Source organism: Geotrypetes seraphini, chromosome 4 (genome assembly GCF_902459505.1).
Source record: "Geotrypetes seraphini chromosome 4, aGeoSer1.1, whole genome shotgun sequence".
Classification (NCBI taxonomy): Eukaryota; Metazoa; Chordata; class Amphibia; order Gymnophiona; family Dermophiidae; genus Geotrypetes; species Geotrypetes seraphini.
Window position 1 is genome coordinate 121,678,203 of NC_047087.1, and position 19,354 is coordinate 121,697,556.

The 19,354-nt window shown below is 42.4% G+C and overlaps 1 protein-coding gene across 1 annotated transcript in view; it reads left to right on the forward strand.

Moving 5' to 3' along the window:
• Positions 1-19,354, forward strand: part of SIDT1 (SID1 transmembrane family member 1) — a 262,081-nt gene that overhangs the window by 134,189 nt on the left and 108,538 nt on the right. The window contains exons 9-11 of the mRNA XM_033940160.1: positions 1,028-1,121; positions 9,978-10,021; positions 19,275-19,346. Of these exons, the coding sequence (XP_033796051.1) occupies positions 1,028-1,121; positions 9,978-10,021; positions 19,275-19,346 (210 nt within the window). The remainder of the gene's footprint in view (positions 1-1,027; positions 1,122-9,977; positions 10,022-19,274; positions 19,347-19,354) is intronic.

Genomic DNA, 19,354 nt, shown 5'->3' on the forward strand with positions numbered 1-19,354 from the left:
GAGAAGCTGGAGTGGAGTGATGGAGAGTGGGATGGGATCTTTACAGTTTTATTGGAATGAGAGGGGTAGGAAAGGTGGAGATATAAGAATAGCCTTACCAGGTCAGACCAATAATATCTAGTCCAGTAGCCCGTCTTCACAGTGGCCAGGTCACTAGTACCTGGCAAAAACTCAAGTAGTAGCAACATTCCATGCTACCAATCGATGGCAAGCAGTGGCTTCCCCCATATCTGTCTCAATAACAAGATTATGGACTTTTCCTTCAGGAATTTGTCCAAACCTTTCTTAAAACCAGCTATGTTAACCGCTCTTACCACAACCTGAAAATGCGTTCCAGAGCTTAACTATTCTCTGAGTGAAAAAATATTTTCTCCTTTTGGTTTTAAAAGTATTTCCATGTAACTTCATCAAGTGTTCCCTAGTTTTTGTAATTTTTGATGGAGTAAAAAAAACAAAACAATCTACTTGTACCCGTTCTACACCACTCAGGATTTTGTAGACAGTTGGGAGAAAGAAAAGGAAATGATATGAGCCAAAGGGAGAAAAGTACTTGGTACAAGTATGTGATAGGATTGGGGATGTTTTACAGGGAGGACTTCTCAGTATTCAGTTGCAAAGGGTTTTCTTCCTTTGTGCAAATATGTGGCTCTTAAATTTCTTTCTCGTATGGGGTGGGGAGGACTGAAGTTTAACAAAAGATGATTAAGGAACATAACTCTCAGATGAATGTTAATCATAGGTACTCAGTGCCAAAAGGAACAAATGAATTCTGAGTGTCAAATGTTTCTGTTTAATGTTTCTCATAAAAAAGAAGTTGCACCTAATTTTGATAGGGATGGGTGGTGAGAAGGGATGGTGACAGGAAAGGTTAGGGAGGGGAAAAGAGAAAATACTTATTGATACTTTGGTCTGAAATTGATTGCTACTACAATTTAATGTATGCTAACTTAACACTTTGTTTTTTTCAAATAAAAAGTTTCAAACATATTTCTAAGAAGTTATAGAAGCTATATTCTTGTTTTCTCAGCCTCAGTCTATGTGAAGGCCATTCTCCTTTGTTTTGTCATATTCCTTGCCTTCTACCTTGGAACACTCATTGTTGCTTTTGTTCAGTACATCCGGTGAGTACCTTCTTGTCTTAACACTATTTTTTATTATCTGAACCCTGTTAACTTGACTATCTTCCTTTTTTATTCCCTCATCTACCAAAATACACTTTTTTTGTAGATAATGAAAATCCTCAAATAAGGCATGAACCAGAAAATTATAGCATGAAATGGGCCCTTTGATAGGTAATGCATAAGATAGTAAAGACCATCATAGAAGCTAAAAGTGCAAGTTGAGAATGGTGATGAATAGCTTTGTAGCTGTCTCCTGTATCCTCTTGCCATATTCAGACAGTGACAGTCAGCATTTTTTTGGGCCCTGCTGGCCTGTGTCCAGGCACCGGCATTGAATATCTGGGTTTGTGTGTCTGGCTATCCTTTATCCAGTTAAGTGCAATATTTAGCACTTAACCTCCTAAATAAAGCTGAACAAAAGGCTCCTTTTACTAAGGTACATGCACTAAATGCTAAAATGGCCATAGGAATAATCTAATCTAATCTAATCTTCTATTTCTGCGTAGCTTATACCTAGGTAGGCTCAAGGTGACTTATAGAGACGGACGAGGATGGAGGAGGGGAGGGAGAAGAGAAGAGGAGGGGAGGAGGGGGGAGAGAGGAGGGGAGGGGAAGGGGAGGATACAGGTGATTAAGTGTCAAATAGCTGAGTTTTCAGTTTCTTCCGGAATATGGTGTGGTTAGGCTTCTTAGCATTTAAGCCTGGATTCTGTATAGGATGCCTGGCCTCAGAAGCCGATGGGCATCCTATATAGAATCGGGCCTAAGGCCGCCTAAAATAAACCCGATTCTGTAACCTATGTCCATGTTACAGATGCTGATTAGACCACTGTTCTTCAACCGCCGGTCCGCAGACCGGTGCCGGTCCGCAGAAAATTCCTGCCGGTCCGCGGAGGGCCGGCAAGATCGATGCAGTTAAATTTCCCGTCGGCATCTCTTCCCCTTTCCCTTCCAGGGCTTAGGATCGGCTGCTGACAGCAAAAAGAAACACAGAAGCTGCAGGACTTTTCCTCTTGCCTGCATGCTATAGGCTCTGCCGATCCTGATCCCACCCCCCTCTGAAGTGACTTCCTGTGTTTGAGGGGCAGGATTGAGACCGGCAGAGCTTATAGCAAATAGCAATGCAGGCAAGAGGAAAGGTCCCGCGGCTTCTGTCTTCGTTCAGAGTTCTAGGCAAGGTAACTGTAAGTAAACTGTTAAGAACCAGGCTGCTTCCAATTTAGTGTCAGTTATGGTGAGACCAGCCATTGTGACACTGGAGTCACTCTGGGGCCAGCAGCCAAGGGAGGGATTAAGAAATGCTGGATTCCCACATGTTGTGGAAAGGGGATGGTAGACCCGGGGGGGGGGGGATTGGTGTGACAGAAGGGAGATGGTGGATCCCCTTGGGGAGGATAGTTATTGGAACTAGGTGGGAGTTGGAAGAATAGGGACACAAAGACAGATGCTGGACCTTGCAGGGGGCAGAGAGACATGGAAAATGCTGAACAGGAGGGTGGAGTATGAAGACAGAAGTAAGATGTTGGACATGGATAGAGGGAGTAGGGAGACAGAGGGGTTATGCTGGACATGGTGAAGGGGGAATAGGGAGACAAGGAGAAGATGCTGAATAAGGAATGGAGGGAGTAGGTGATGAAAGGTATCTGCTGGATTAAGATGGGGAAAAGAGGGGAGGGACTGGAATACGTTCAATATAAAATCATAACTGAGGCTTAAGCGGATGGGATCAGATGGTTTGCGGGGACCGAGCTTGCGGAGACAGGGCGGAAATGTGTTTTTAAAATTTCAGTCTTAGTAGTTTGCCGGTCCACAAAATAATTATTTTATTTCTGCCGGTCCACAGGTATAAAAAGGTTGAAAAACACTGGATTAGACAATCGGATTATTGTAGACACGGCCGCTATACTTATCGCAGCAAGGGATCTCCCTGCCACAATAAGTATAGCGGCTGCGGCCGCCAGTCCCCCCAAAACAAATGTCCCTCCCCCAAACGAACACAAAACACAAAACGAAAACAGCCAATGTAATCCCACTCCACAAAAAGGGCTGCAGGACAGAGGCTGAGAATTACAGACCGGTGAGTCTCACATCCATAGTGAGTAAACTCATGGAAACACTAATTAAGCATAAATTAGATACAATCCTAGACGAGAAGAATCTACGGGATTCCCGCCAACATGGATTTACCAGAGGCAGGTCCTGCCAATCCAATCTGATTAGTTTCTTTGACTGGATAACAAGGAAACTGGATGTGGGTGAGTCCCTGGACGTCGTTTACTTGGACTTTAGTAAAGCTTTTGATAGCGTTCCGCACCGCAGACTATTGAACAAGATGAAATCAATGGGACTGGGAGAGACGTTAACTACATGGGTCGGTGATTGGCTAAACAGTAGACTTCAGAGAGTGGTGGTAAATGGTGCCCCTTCAAAAACGTCGGAGGTGATCAGTGGAGTGCCTCAGGGCTCGGTCTTGGGCCCGATCCTCTTCAACATATTTGTGGGAGATCTGACTCAGGGGCTTCAGGGTAAAATCACATTATTCGCCGATGACGCCAAACTATGCAACATAGTAAGTGAGAACACTTTACCAGACAGTATGACGCAGGACCTACTTCTATTGGAACATTGGTCCTCGACTTGGCAGCTAAACTTCAATGCTAAAAAATGTAAGGTCATGCACCTCGGCAGCAGGAATCCATGCAAAACTTACACACTAAATGGTGAAACCTTAGTTAGGACCAAGGCGGAAAGTGATTTGGGGGTGATCATTAGCGAAGACATGAAGACTGCCAATCAAGTGGAGAAGGCTTCATCAAAGGCAAGACAAATGATGGGATGCATCCGAAGAAGTTTTATCAGCCGGAAGCCCGAAGTTATAATGCCATTGTACAGATCCATGGTGAGGCCTCATCTGGAGTATTGTGTACAATTCTGGAGGCCACATTACCAAAAGGATGTGCTGAGAGTTGAGTCGGTTCAAAGAATGGCCACCAAAATGGTCTCGGGACTCAAAGACCTCCCGTATGAAGAAAGGCTGAATAAATTGCAGCTATATTCACTTGAAGAACGTAGAGAGAGAGGAGACATGATAGAGACGTTTAAATATATCACCGGCCGTATTGAGGTGGAGGATGATATCTTCTTTTTTAAAGGCCCCTCTGCCACAAGAGGCCATTCACTAAAAATCAGGGGTGGGAAATTTCATGGCGACACCAGGAAGTTCTTCTTCACCGAAAGGGTGGTCGATCGTTGGAATGAACTTCCACCTCAGGTGATTCAGGCCAGCAGCGTGAAGGATTTTAAAAGGAAATGGGATACACATGTGGGATCTCTAGGGGGGTAAATTCAAGGGGGTAGGGTTGTTGGAGTGGGCAGACTTGATGGGCTGTGGCCCTTTTCTGCCGTCATCTTCTATGTTTCTATGTCTAAATGCGACAGGAGGGATACCCAATCCCTCCTGCCTGGAAGACCTCCCAACGCGCCCCGAACTAACGCGGCAGGAGGGATGCCCAATCCCTCCTGCCTGGAAGACCGCCAACACGCCCCACTGAAGATCACCACCCCTCCTGCCGGAACACCCCCCATGTGTGGACCCCCCCTGCTAAACCCCCACACACACCAGTTGTACCCCCCCTCCCGCTAACCTTCAGTGTTTGCCGACCGGGTCTTCCTACCGTCTGGCCAGCAGGCCCGCCTCCGTCGAAATGAGGCAGGCCTGCTCCTTCCTGGTGCATTTTGGAATGCACCAGAGAGGGGCCTAAGGCCTGATTGGCCCAGGCATTAAAGGCCCCTCCTATGGGCGTGGCCTTAGGTGCCTGGGCCAATCAGGCCTTAGGCCCGGTGCATCTGGCTGGAAAATAGGAAGACCCGTCCGGCTGGCCAACATTTAAGGTTATTGGGAGGGTTCTTCCGGCAGGAGGGGTTGGGCACCCTCCTGCCGGCGATCTTTGGAGGGGCGCATTAGTGGGTCTTCCGGGCAGGAGGGATTGGGCATCCCTCCTGCTGCGTTTGTGTTCATTTTGGGAAGGGACTGGCGGCCATAGTCGTGGCCGCTATACTTATCGCAGCAGGGAGATCCCGTGCCGTATTAAGTATAGTGGCCGTGTCTACTTACAGTGTAGGTCAGCATTTTACTGGCCTATGTTGTAAGCGTCTCCCACTCTACTAGGGAGACCTGTACGGCCACCTAAGTTCACCTAAGGCGATTTCCAGGGCAAACCACACCAATAGCTAGCCTTAGGCAAACTTAGTTGGGCATGCGGGCCTCCCTAGGCTTCCGGAGGCGCCATCAATGTAGGCGGCCTGCCAGGGGAGCTATTTTTTTTTTTTTTATAAACGTGCGTCCCAATTAGCTGATTAGACAGCTGACGAACGCCTATAGCTGCCTACAATCGGGACGCAGTTTACAGAATCCGGGCCTTAGTGTGCACTAAATCCATTAGGGCACCTTAGTTATGGATTCCAAAGATAGGACTATGTTTTATGTGGTCTAGTTTATCCAGTTAACTTAGGCAGTTAAGTGCTTAATGTTGGCATGTATATGCATGGGACTGCCCACAAAATTGCAGGCTGTGGATTTAACAATTAGCATTGATATTTAGTGGCAGTAATGAGTTTACTCTGTTTCAATTTTATTTTTTCATTTCAAATGTTGAGAATACTCAGGCCATGATACAATAAACATAGACTACGTAAGATAGGCATCACAGCAACAAACCTACAAGTGGTTCTGGTCCTACTTCGATAATCACTAGAGAATGACACAGGGACAAATTTGTTCCTATCTCCATCCCCATCTCATCTCTGTGAGTTCTGTCCCTACCCCATCCCTGCAAGCTCTGTTTTCATCTGCACAAGCCTCAAACACTTTAAAATTAGAAGTGTTTGAGGCTTGTGCAGTTGAGGACAGATCTTGCAGGGATGGGGATGGAGATAGATCTTGCAAGGACGGGGCCAACTTTGTTCAAGTTTCAAGTTTAATAGGTTTTTTGATTAATCGCTTAATCATACTTCTAAGCGATGTACGGTTTAAAATTACATTTGTTGGGTAACAATACAGTAAATAAAAAAAAAAAAACTTAAAAAAATACAGAATTACAATCAATTTAACATACTCATAACATTAGGTAAGGAGGAATGAAATACAAATCTTTAAAGTAAAGAGAGAACATTAAGGGAAAATACAGAAGGTTAACAAAATAACAAAATACAACAAGATATAATTTAATGGGGTTGTAGGATATTAAAATTAGTTTTCAAAGGCATCCTTGAAAAGAAATGTTTTTAAGTTACTTTTAAATTTTCCGAATTCCTGTTCTTCACTTAAAAATATAGGAAGGGCATTCCAAGTCTGTGGTGCAGTAACTGAAAAAATGAATTGTCGTCTTGTATTTATAATTTTCAACGAAGGAATGTTCCCATGTCATTTTCTAGGTACATCACCAGAACTCAACATCATACCCATACACATTTCTCTATGCAGTTTCCAATGCTCTATACTAGCCCCAATCCTCTTCAACCTTTTTCTCGCACCACTATTGATATTAACCCAGTCTATCGAGTTTATACCTTATCCATATGCTGACAATGTCCAACTTCTACACCCAAGGCAGGATTAACCCATAGGCCAAGTAGGCACGTGGCTAGGGCCCGAAATGGTCAGGGGGGCCCAATGAAACCGCAATGGGCCCTTTCTGCATCGATCAGCAACATGGGCCCCCCAGATCGGCAACGCGCCCCCCCAAATTGAGGAAAGTAAGACAAGCAAGCAACGTGGGTAAGAAAGGCAATGGGAACTGTAATTGTGCAAGCGGTGCTGCTTGCCCAAAGCTTCCCTCTGACGCAGCTTCCTGTTTCCTCCTGGGCGCATGGTGGGGTGGGGCGGGGCAGGGGGCCCAGTGTACTTCTGTGCCTAGGGACCCTTGATGAATTAATCCTGCCCTGTCTACACCTTATTGACCCAACCAATTTATCAGACATTCAAGAGATCAGTTATAGCCTGAACAAAATTACTTCTTGGTTCCAAGACAATCTACTGTCATTAAATCTCAGTAAATCAAAAGCACGTATGCTCTCTAGAGATAACCACATAGATCTCAAAGATTCTATTACTCTCATGAATACACCTGTTCCATTAGTATTGGCCACCAAATTACTTGGTGTTATACTAGATAACAAACTTAACTTCCGGCAACAGATTTCTTCTGTAGTTCAAAAATGTTTACAAGTTGTGAATAATATGTTCAATCTCCTCACTTCTTAAGCCACCCTCTCTCAATATTTTGATTCACTCCCTCATTATTAGTCACCTAGACTATTGCAACACCCATCGATTTCAATTAATACAAAATATAGCAATAAAACTGATTTTGGGTGCAAAGAAATATGACCATGTAACCCCACTTCTCCAAATCAGCTCATTGGTTTCCAATCAATCATAGAATAATTTTATAAGACTCAGCTTCTGGCTTACAAAACATATCAACTCTATGCTCTCTTCTCTTAGATTGCATTCTAATCCCTTACACCCCATCCAGATTGCTCCACTCCACTCAGCAAAATTTTTGTCATACCGCCCCTCAGGCACATCGTCTGTGGCGCAGCACACCAAACCATTTTTTTCAATAATAGTACCTACTCTTTGGAACGCACTTCCAAATTCTTTACAGTTGGAATCCACTCTGGATAAATTCAAGATCTCACTTAAGATGTTCTGTTCAGTGATGCTTAGAACTTAAATTTGTTATTTTTGCAGAACACTTAATCCACTTATTGTATTTTCATGGGACTGCCATATGATTATGCCTCTGACAACAAAGGCTGCCTGTGTCTGAACCCCTTTTTCCTATCACGTCTGCCCCTTTACTCTTTTCTATCAGATATTGTATTTCTCCCCATTTTCCTTCTACAATTGACCCTTCTATCATGTTTTTTTCTTACTTCTATTTTTTCTCCCCTATTAAGATTTATTATGTTTGTACACTGCTCAGATAGTCCTGAAGGGTGGTATATTAAGCTTATAATAAACTTGAACAGCACCTAAAACATGGGCACCGAGGAACACAGCACACATTGTATGTCATTCATGAGTTAGGAGCTGTTTATCTTGGACTTAGGCACTGGTAGGGGTGACGGGATAATCGCGCGCCAGACACCAGCGCACCGACAATCCAACGCTGACAATTCAGCGCAAGAAAGAAGCGTGACCACTGGAAATGTAAAGGGGGGGTCATGTTTTAATCCCTCCAGTGATCACCTGGTCAGTTTGGGTATCTTTTTGGCTTCAAACATTCGATTTTTGTCCTAGATGTTTTTTACAATGTTCCATTATTGCAGAAAAATGTCCAAATCATATGCCTGCCCTAGTCCTGCTCAAAACATGCCCCCTTGAGATTTAGATGCACTGCATATGAACAGCATAGAAAACCATCTAAAAAATGGGTTTTGAAAAAAGAGATTAAGTATTTACCCTGGTAAGCTCTTTTCCAGTAGTTAGGTGAGACATTCTAGACAGTAGGGTTATTTCCCTTTAGTTTCATGGCTGCAGAAGGAATCCACTCCGGATTTTACACTCTGCCTCTATAGTACTTCACTGTGCAGTTTAGCACCCTCTACAATTAGTACCCAAGCTTGGAGAGAGAGCCACCCAAAACACGTGAAGTAGAGGCACCTGTAGCAACAGGCTCAAATCAACTGTTCTGCTCAAGATTTCAACCAACAGTAAAGTGAAATGCCAACACCGGCTTCACAGAAGCTGAGAAACCACTCCCCAATAAATGGACCATATATACAAATTCTTTCCAGCCCACAAGGGCTGACAGGCATCCAAGAACAGCTTGGAGAAGCATAAACAGATTGAAAACTGTAAGCAGGTGCAGTAAATAATGGGCGGGAGTCTAGAATGTCTCACCTATCTACTAGAAAAGAGTTTACCAGGGTAAGTGCATAATCTCTTTCCAGTGCAATAGGTGAGACATTCTAGAGTAGGGACATATAAAAGCAGTCCCCTAAAAAACTAGGGTGGGCTTGCTGTGCTGACCTGTAAGACGAGGACTCAAAGGTGTTCTGTCTTGCTGCCACGTCCACTCTGTTGAACTTGGCAGACGTGAAGAGAAGACCATGTTGCCAGCCTGCAAATCTCCACAAGAGAGACGGCTCCAGCTTCGGCCCACAAAGAGACCACACATCTGGCAGAATGCACCTTGACTGAAACAGGAGACTTGAGTCCCTGCAAGAATTGAGCTGATGAAATGGCCCTACGGAGCCATCTGCCAATTGTAGCCTTAGAAGTGGGAGCACCCTTTTGAACGGAATGAGCCAGCACAAATAAATGACCAAAGAGAGAAAACTTGTTGACCTCCAAGTTTATTTAAAATTTGTTAATCCGCTTATCAGAAATTCTAAGTGGTATACAGAGTTTTAAAATTGAAGTAATATATAAAATAAAACAAACTTGAAGACATACAAAAAACTAAAATGAATCAAATGGACATACTTGAAGAACAAAAAGGGAAAGAGGGGGGAACATCATGTATAGGACAGAAGAACAATAAAGGTAAGTACATGGAGGGAGGAAAAACCCATTTGTAAAAAGAATAGAAAGAAATCCACTATTTAAACTTTATAAGGCATCCTTGAATAAGAAACTTTTCAAATTAGCTAATGGCTAATTTATCCTGCTTGCCCTGGAGAACCTGTGTTAATTTTAATCAGCTAATAAAATTATTGCTGCCAAAGTGTCTGTTTAAACAAATACAGGTTGGAGAAACATTCATTACCTGGGTAACTGTAAGCACTCTTGTGTAAATTGATCCATTTCTCATCATTGCTTGCTCTGTGTGTTTGTTTACTTAACAGAATACAGAGGAAGAGTACGGATGGCCCATACAGCCCTGATGATGGTAAGCCAATCTTATTTGCCCTGACAGAATGAGCAAAGAAAGCTATTCAGTAACTGGGTGACATTAGTGATTTGGAGCCAGGCACCTCAAGTCAGAGCTGGAATACTTCCTATCCAGTCTAGTTTTCAGGATATCCTTTCTGACCATTGCAAACAAATCTATTTCATGTGCACCACCTATTTCTAAAAGCTTGGAAATAAGACAATTCTATAAAATGGAAATAATCAGAATACATGAAGAAAAAAAAGAAATTGAAAAGGCCTTGGACAACAATTTCTTCTGGCATATGTGGCAGGGTCTTAACCTGAAAACATAGCCTGAGTTTGAAACGACAGGTCCCAATTTGTATTAGCCTCGTTCTGCTGTCCTGACTACAGATGCATCCGGGGATAGAAAACACACACACACACAGATAGCCAAAGAAATGTGTCTTTATTCAGAAGAACCACACATATTTATAGTCCCCCCCCCCCTTTGTACATGCGCAGTCACAAGTTAATAATGGGTGTAGCTTATGAGGAAAAGTAAGTTTCATTTCTCAAGGAAAAGTAAGTTTCATTTCTCATAAAAAACAGGGAGGGGGGAGTGAAATTCCACAACCAGTACACATAGTCATAATTACAGATAACAAAAAGAGACCATGGTTTTTTGTAATTTCTTGTATAGCAAAATAAGCTTATAAAGAATATACCCTTACAATCCCCCCTTACGTCATGAAGATGACATCATAAGCATACAGCAGCAGCGTGGAGAGAAAGGTACTCCGCTAAGGTGTCTGAGATCACATATATAGAGAGAAAACCTTGGAAAAGAAGTAGAAAGAATAAATAATTCCTTCACATGTGCAAATCACCAAGAGCAGCAAATATCAAAGCTGCCGGGAAGGTCGGGGGCTGTGGTAGGGACCGGTAGGTACTAGCCAGGGCTACAGTACAGCGATGAACAGCAGAGTTGACAATATCATAGAATCACAGGAACCAGGCAAGGCAGGCAGCCAAGAGCAAAAGAGTCAGTCAGCAGGGAGGCCACGCCAGGTTCAGAGAGGAACATGAGCCAGTGAGGTGATGCGGTCCACATCTTCCTCGAGCATGGTACCACCATCATCAAGGTCAAGGCAGTAGTTAGAGAGGTGGAAGAGACAGGCGAGTCTGGTACATGGCAGTGCAAAAGTTCAAGAAGAGCCTGCAAGTGAAGTATGCAGTTGAGCAGGTAGATTGGGGTCCGACAACCCCAGGAGCTATCTTTGGCCCACGTAGCAGGTCCATAAGCAGCAATGATCCATTCAGCAGGCTAGTTGTCACCCCATTTGCCAATCTGTATGGAGTGGAATGTGCTAACTGCTTTTGGCGACCCCTGGAGTCAAAAACAGGGGCTCCCAGGTGTTCACCGTCGGCCAGCAGTAGCAGAAAGGAGCTGGGATGAATCCGAGTACACATGTAACAGTCCGGTGAGCAGTCAGCCAAGGGTAAGCAAACAGGCCACAGAGTCAATATCAACCATCAAGAGCTGGCCATCAGGCGTAGGAAGTTCCATGGAGTAGGTGCTGAAGAGGAGTCCTGGTAACTTGAAGATGCAATAATGGAAGTCCGCAAGGCCCACAGTGGAAGTCGTAGGGCTGACGTGAAAGAGAGGTTCTGTGAAGGCATGTCTAGCATATCGAGCCATGTTCATAGCCACTGTTCTCCCATACCGGTCCCACCACAGACAAAACAATTGCTGATATTAGTCTGGTCTATAGATTCAGCAAACTGTCCTTTTGCCTAAGGTTTGAGCAAATGTTTCATTCTTAGCAAAATGTGTTTTTTCTTATCTACAGGAGAAGCAGGATTGCTCAGCTTGGGGGGGGGGGGGGTTCAGGACATGAGGAAGAATGACCTTGGCACAAGTAGCTAGCTTCAGAACAGGATGTAAAACACAGAGCTCAGAACACAAAGAGAAAAAATGACCTTGTAGCTGTTCAGCAGAATGAAAACTGTTTTTTAGCAGTTCTTTTCTTTTATATGTTACACAAACAGGAATAGAAAACTTACAAGGAATATATGTGCCCCTTCAATCCCCTCTTAAGTCATGAAAATGACGTCAGAAGTGCACAGCATCAGGATGGAGGGAGAGATAGTCCAGATATGTCTCTCGAGGAGGGGCTTAGGAGCAGTAATACGAGCACTATAACACATAAGCAGTCTAAAAATGACATGAGCAACATGAGTACAAATAAGAATAAAGATTATAACACTAACTGTTTAACCCATCCTTGTATCCAGCTAAAGTACTGGTCTCAAGGATTAGATAAACCAGAGTTATGTTTGAGCTCAGCAGAGAGGTCCTCTAATTTCTGAATGGCCATAGTAACCTTACCCGTATTGTCAGGAATAAAGGTGCAACAGGAGAAAGTACTGGGGAGAATTTTACAGACACCCCCCATCTCAGCAAGGATCATCTGAGAAGTGAGGCCTAACTGATCAGCAATATCTTGCAAGGCGGCTCTAGTGTAGTTCACAAAGCGTTGCTGATTATTATAAATGTAATTAATCCAATCAACATTCTTATTGATAGTAATAAGGGGAATAAGAGACTCGAACCCAGCCTACTTGTGACAGGAAAAACAAAATCTACTTTCATATGTGCAGAAAAACAGGGGAAACATAACAGAAAATAGCACATGAGACACATTCCCATAAAGGACAGGCTCCTCCATGAGTGAAGGTGTCCTCATAGGGGCATTGCTGGAAAGGCATGAAGCTAGAGAACACATTGGAGATAATAATGCTGCCAATCGAGGAACAGTATGAGGGGCAGTACCATGACCGTAAGCAACATCAAATAACATGCATGCATCAAAATACAAAGGCACTGGGCGAGGAGGGTAATGAGGGGGCTCTCAGCACCTGCTAAAGGCACCAGGTGGGGGTTACGATAAACCACAAGCTGCCAGTTACAGTCAAACACTTGTAAGCAGTTCCAGTCCAAGAAATGAAAAGGTTAGGATGTGGTGTTGCAGGGGTATCAGTCTCTTTAAACTGGTAAGGTCTATACTCAGAGAGACAGGGAGAGACACACACCAGCTTGAAAGGAGTTCAGGTATCATCCAGCAGCTGAAGTCCAAAGAGGTGAGTCAAAGGAGCACATTGACTTGGTATAAGTACGGAAATGAGAGACAATAGGCAGATACACAATGTTCATAAAACGACAGGGTGATAAGTTGGTGTGGGTTGCGCACAACTAGTAAGGCATTCAAGAGAGACCATAAGGATATACTCAGTGTAGGGCACAAAAAAAACCCCATTATGCCAGAAATGTGTGAATTGAGCAGATCCAGTGGGCACCATGGAATAAACACTATATAGAACCTTTGTCTTAATAATATAACCCCTAACTAAGTAGCGCTCAGGCCATGAAAACAAGAATCAAAAAAGACATTGTGCAATTTAGATAGGAAACAACAAAAATGCAAAAAATGGGGATAAAAAACTCCAAAAATGGCCAATGGCATGTTTTCCAGGGTACCCCACAAACCAAACAGACAGACAACACAGAGATTACATGGCACAAACAAACATAGAGCTCCAGTAGGCCTTAAACTAGCTCCCATCCATCATGGAGTCAGGGATGAACTTAAATCTGCAAATAAACACGATTATACAAAAGGAAGAAGAAAACAACATCATAGAACATAGCACTATCAAAGTAAATTTTCATGTAACACATGGCACAATAATCAATAATCAGAAAAGGGACTGGAGTCTAAACGTATGCTTGAACTTCTGAAAGAGAAAACAACCAATTTAGTCAATGGGCTCCATTGCTCTGCCTATTTTATTCATAGGGCATGTCTTCAGTCAAGTCACATAGTCATAAGAGATAATGCAATTCAAGGTTACTTGAAGCACAACTTGTTCTTCCTGTTTATTTTGTTTCAGTTCAGCAAAAGATTCTTTGTGCCAAAACTGATCCAAGATAGCTATGTATGTATTCCAACTGCCTGATAAGAGAAAGGAGAAGAAACACTTCACATTATCATCATAAGGAAACACATACCCATTGTTAAGAAAAAAGAAAAGTGATAGGGGAAACGCCCCTTTCCAGATACCGGTGGTAAATCAGTCGCCAACAAGCTGCATCTCCCAGACCTGTAAAAGAGACTTGTACAGAGTACTGTAAAACAAAAGTAAATTGCACTTTCCACTAGAACATATGTTAGTGTCAATTCATAGTTGCTTTATACAGTTCCTACCCCAAAGAGCTTACCGAAACAAAAATAACTTGGAACTTTACTCACACCTGCCTATTCCAACTAGAATATCCTTTATAATAAGGACATAATACAAGCACATACCTTTAAACATGTAACACATCCCTTTTTAGCAACGTACACTATCCTGTCACCAAATCCACATTCGCCATAGAGCAAACCTGAGTCTACAACCTTTCCCATGTTTCTAACCCCAAATTGTTTCTTCCATCTCCCCAGTGCTTTTTTTTGACCAAGTTTCCAAGTTAAAAACTCAATTAAATTCCAAATCCTAAGCCTTTGACTTTTTTTGTTTTAAAGCTCCTTTGAATTTATTTAAATGTCACTATACTCTAAGATTAGGAGAGTTAATCCAGTCCAAGCATAACTGTGCTTGGCTCCTATTTCTCTTCAAACTTCAAAATGTGCACAGTGCTGCAACTTTTGGCAATAATCCTATTCTTAGATTATTTTTTTTTTTATATATGCAGGTGATAGTGTTCATCTGTCACCTTAAATTGGTGCCAGCAAAAGTCACACACCCACAGCTTTATAAAAGAATTCTAATGTCTCTTAAAGCCAAAAGATATCCTAAAACTATTAATTCATAAATTGTTCATGTAGATCAGAAAACTAGTTCTTAGTGTCTTCTCCCTTCCTATTCTGAATGTGAGAAAGTTTAATAAGTTTCAACTCTAGTCACGAGGAAATGTTTTCTCTCCCCCTGTTTTCTCTCCCCCTTCTCTTGTAAAAAGACAAAAGCTTAATGTATATTTACCCAGAGAAATGTTCTCTTTTCTCCTCTCAGAAAGAAAAATGTCCTGTTCTCTTCTCCTCCCCTTTCTGAAAGAGAAATGTCCTCTTTTCTCTACTCAGAAAGAATGTTTCCTTGGAATTTTCCTTTCTATATATACAGTAGGTTTGATTTTTAGGGAACAAACAGACCCTTTGAAGCTAACACAGTAATCGGATTAACAACAACAAATTATTATTTCTATAGCGCTACCAGGTGCACGCAGCACTGTACATTGGACATGCAAGAGATGGTCAATGCTCAAAAGAGCTTACATAAAAACATGATGGCAGATAAAGGCCAAATGGCCCATCTAGTCTGCCCATCCATAGTAACCATTATCTCGTTCTCTCTCTGAGAGATCCCACGTGCCTATCCCAGGCCCTCTTAAAGTCTCTTTTTCCACCACCTCTTCCGGGAGACTGTTCCATGCATCTACCACCCTTTCTAATTGACAGACACACAGGTCAAAAGTAGGAGTCGGAACATAGTGCTCATGTAGGGAATTAGAGGGGAGCTGATGAGGTGAAATCACATAGTACAAAAAGGGGAGTTTGAACTTAGTACTCATGTAGGGAATTAAAGGGGGTTGAAAAGGTGGTAAGGGACTATAAAGGGGATGAAAGACAGATATGTTGGTAGAGTTAGGTTTTAAACATAGCTTCAAATAAGTGGGTTTTCAGCCTGGATTTGAGTATTACCAGAGATGGAGCCTGACGTAACAAGCCAGGCAGGTTGTTCAGGCATGTGGCGCAGCAAGGTAGAAGGGATTGAGATGGGAGTTGACAGTAGAGGAGAAGGGTACCGACAGGTGGAACTTGTCTGACAAACAGAGTTCCCAGGGAGGAATTATAGGGAGTAACGAGAGAAGAGATACTGAGGAGCTGTAGAGCGAGTACACTTGAATATCAGTAAGAAGAGTTTGAATTGTACGCGGAGACAAACAGGAAGCCAGTGAAGTGATGTAAGGAGAGGAGTAGTGTGGGTATAATGACTCTGGCGGAATATGAAGCACACAGCAGCATTTTGAACAGGTTGAAGGAAGAGATATGGCTTAGTGGAAGACTTAAGAGAAGCACATTGCAGTAATCCAAATGAGAGATGACGAGAGCATGGATGAGGGTCTTGGCTGCTTGTTCAGAAAGGAAAGAATGGATTTTAGCAATATTATAGAGAGAGAAACGACAAGTTTTGGTGGTCTGTTGGATATGCGAAGAGAAGGAGAGAGACTGGTCAAAGATGACCCTGAGGTTGCAAGCCAACAAGATAGGGAGGATGAGTGTGTTATCTACCGATATAGAGAATGGGAGATGGAGAGAGGCGGCTTTAGGAGGAAAGATAAGGAGTTCAGTCTTGGCCACGTTTAATTATAGATGGCAGTAAGACATTCAGGTAGCAATGGAAGAGAGGCAGACTGACACTTGGGCCTGGATTCCTGTAGAAATTTCAGGTTTAAAGGGGTAGGTTTGCAAGTCATCAGCATAGAGGTGGTCTTGGAACCCCTGGGAGGAAATTAGAGCACTGAGAGAAGTGTAGATGGAGAAAAGAAGAGGTCCCATGACAGATCCCTGAGGTACGCCAACTGATAGTGGAATGGCAATGGAGGAGGATCCTCCAGAGCTTACACTAAAAATGCAACGGGAAAGATAGGAAGAAAACCATGAAATAATAGAGCTCTGAAACCCAAGTGAAGATGGCATATCAATGAGTAGACGGTGATCTATGGTGTCAAATGCTGCAGATAGATCAAAGAGGATGAGGATAGAGTAGAATCCTTTTGATTTGGCCCAGAGCAGGTCATTGGAGACTCTAGCAAGGGCAGTTTCCGTAAAATGGTGGAAGTTTGATTGAAGGGGGTCGAGGATAGCTCGAGCTGAAAGGAAGTCAAAACAATGGCAGTGGACAGCTTGTTCTAGTAGTTTGGATAAGAATAGGAGACGGCAGATGTGGCGATTAATTGGAGGTGCAGTGAGTGGCATAACTATGGCGTGTTTGAAGATGTCAAGTACAGTTGTAGTAGAGAGCGATAGGTTGAGGATATGGCAGTCCGGCACAGTCTTGCACAGTCTCGAGACTACAACAGGAACTTACGGAGGCCATTTTGATGATGGCTCTGCACGGGGCAGGAGTGTAGGAAGATTGCTCCTGCCCCGCATCACTGCTAGACCACCAGGTAAGATCTGGGGGGATTTCCAGGGCAGCATTTCTGAATTTAAAAACAAAGGGCAAAAAAATCACAAATAACCAAATATGCAAGTGGGGAATCCGCAAATTGGGAGGGGGAGCTGTACACATTAACTTAGCAAATGTCAACATAACATGGGGGCATAACACTAGACATTTTGGCAGGCTCACTCAATGATAGCTATGCTCCTAGTTAGAGCAGCAAGCTAAAAACCAGTGGAGCGTGGTTCAAATCCTACTGCAGCTCCATGTGATCTTGAGCAAGTCATTTAACCCTCCATTATCTTGGATACAAACTTAGATTGTGAGCTCTCCAGGGACGGAAAAATACCTACTATTCCTGAATGTATATTGCTTCAATAGCTTTTGGGCTTACATGTGGTAAGTAAGAAATTTAAAAAAAAAAAGTTATAGGAAGGACTGGGGAACAAGCTCTGTCCAAATTAAGATGATGTGGAGAGAAGGAAGATAAATTCCAGAGGAGAAGGGCATTCTTTCTAGTCTGTCACTAGTGTGGCAATTATTCCTCCTTGTTCCCTGTTCTTATCCATCTTTCTTAGATCATAAAAATGGAGTTGATATGCTCCAAATTAAAGTCTATTGCCATGGAAACTATCACTGTTCAAAGCTGTCAAGGTTGATAGCTGTAATGTTTCAAGGTTTGCATTAAGAACAGGAAAAACAAAAATAATAGTTCTCTCTCTCTCTCTGTGTATATATATATATATATATATATATATATATATATATATATATATATATATATATATATATATATATACACACACACACACACACACACACACATATATATATATAGAGAGAGAGAGAGATACACACTCCATCTGGATGCCTTCCCATCGGCTCAGTTAACAAAGGAAGAAACAGGGAAAGGCACAGCTTATAGAAATGTGAAGAAGGATATATAAGCACATCTACAAAGGTGATCTGACTGATATTGTATTAGAGAACATTTGACAAAGTCCCTCATAAGAGACTCATGAAGAAATAAAAATGTCGGGATAGGAAGCAATTTCCTATTTTGGACTGAGAATGGATTAGAAAGACAGAAAACAGAATAGGTTAACAGGCCAATTTTCTCTATGGACAAAAATGACTAGAGGTTGCCCAGGTCTATACATGTGCATTTTAACATATTTATAAATAAATGATCTGGAGATGGTAATGTAATAAATGCATTCATAGTGAAAACTCCAGAAGTTTTTAGTAAAGCAGAGAATGTTTTTATTTTCTCAGAAAGGGTGTCCAATTTGCATCAAAAGAATGACAAAGTAGGTGCACAAAGTTCAATACAGCCATTGGTTTTAAAGTTAGTTCAAACATTTCTTAGTCCCTCCTGCCTGCCTGCTCATTGAATGGAATGAGGGTAGTTCACAACCTATCAAATCCTTTCTCTACCACCTCTTCTGGAAAACTGTTCCATGCATCTACCACCCTTTCTGTAAAAAAGTATTTCTTTAGATTACTCCGGAGCCTATCACCTCTTAACTTCATCCTATGCCCTCTCATTGCAGAGTTTCCTTTCAAATGAAAGAGACTCGACTCATGCGCATTTATATTACATAGGTATTTAAACGTCTCTATCATATCTCCCCTCTCCCGCCTTTCCTCCAAAGTATACATATGGAGATCTTTAAGTCTGTTCCCATACGCCATATAATGAAGACCACATACCTGGCTGCACCTTCATGCCATTTCTCAATTGGGAAATGGACCATTTAGTCTTATTCCATTTCCTATCCTTTAGCAAGTAATCAGTCAACAAAATGGTATTACCTCCTATCCTATGATTTTTTGATGTAGTAAAAAGCATCTTAAGGAGGGTTTTATGAAATACTTTTTGACAATTCAGATATTGTACACAGTGCTATAGGTTGAGGCATAGGTATGGATTAGAACTGGATTAAAATATAAGTATGGATTAGGATTAAATATGGTTATAGGTATGGTTTAGAATTGGGATGGGCTATAGTTGCAGATTTGAACTAGAGTATTTTTGTATTTGTATTTGTTTGCTTTAATTTCAGGTGCCGGCACGGTGACTGCTTCACATCCTATCAGCACCAGCACACCAGAGGGAAGTAGCTATGGGGCGATAGGTGAGAAA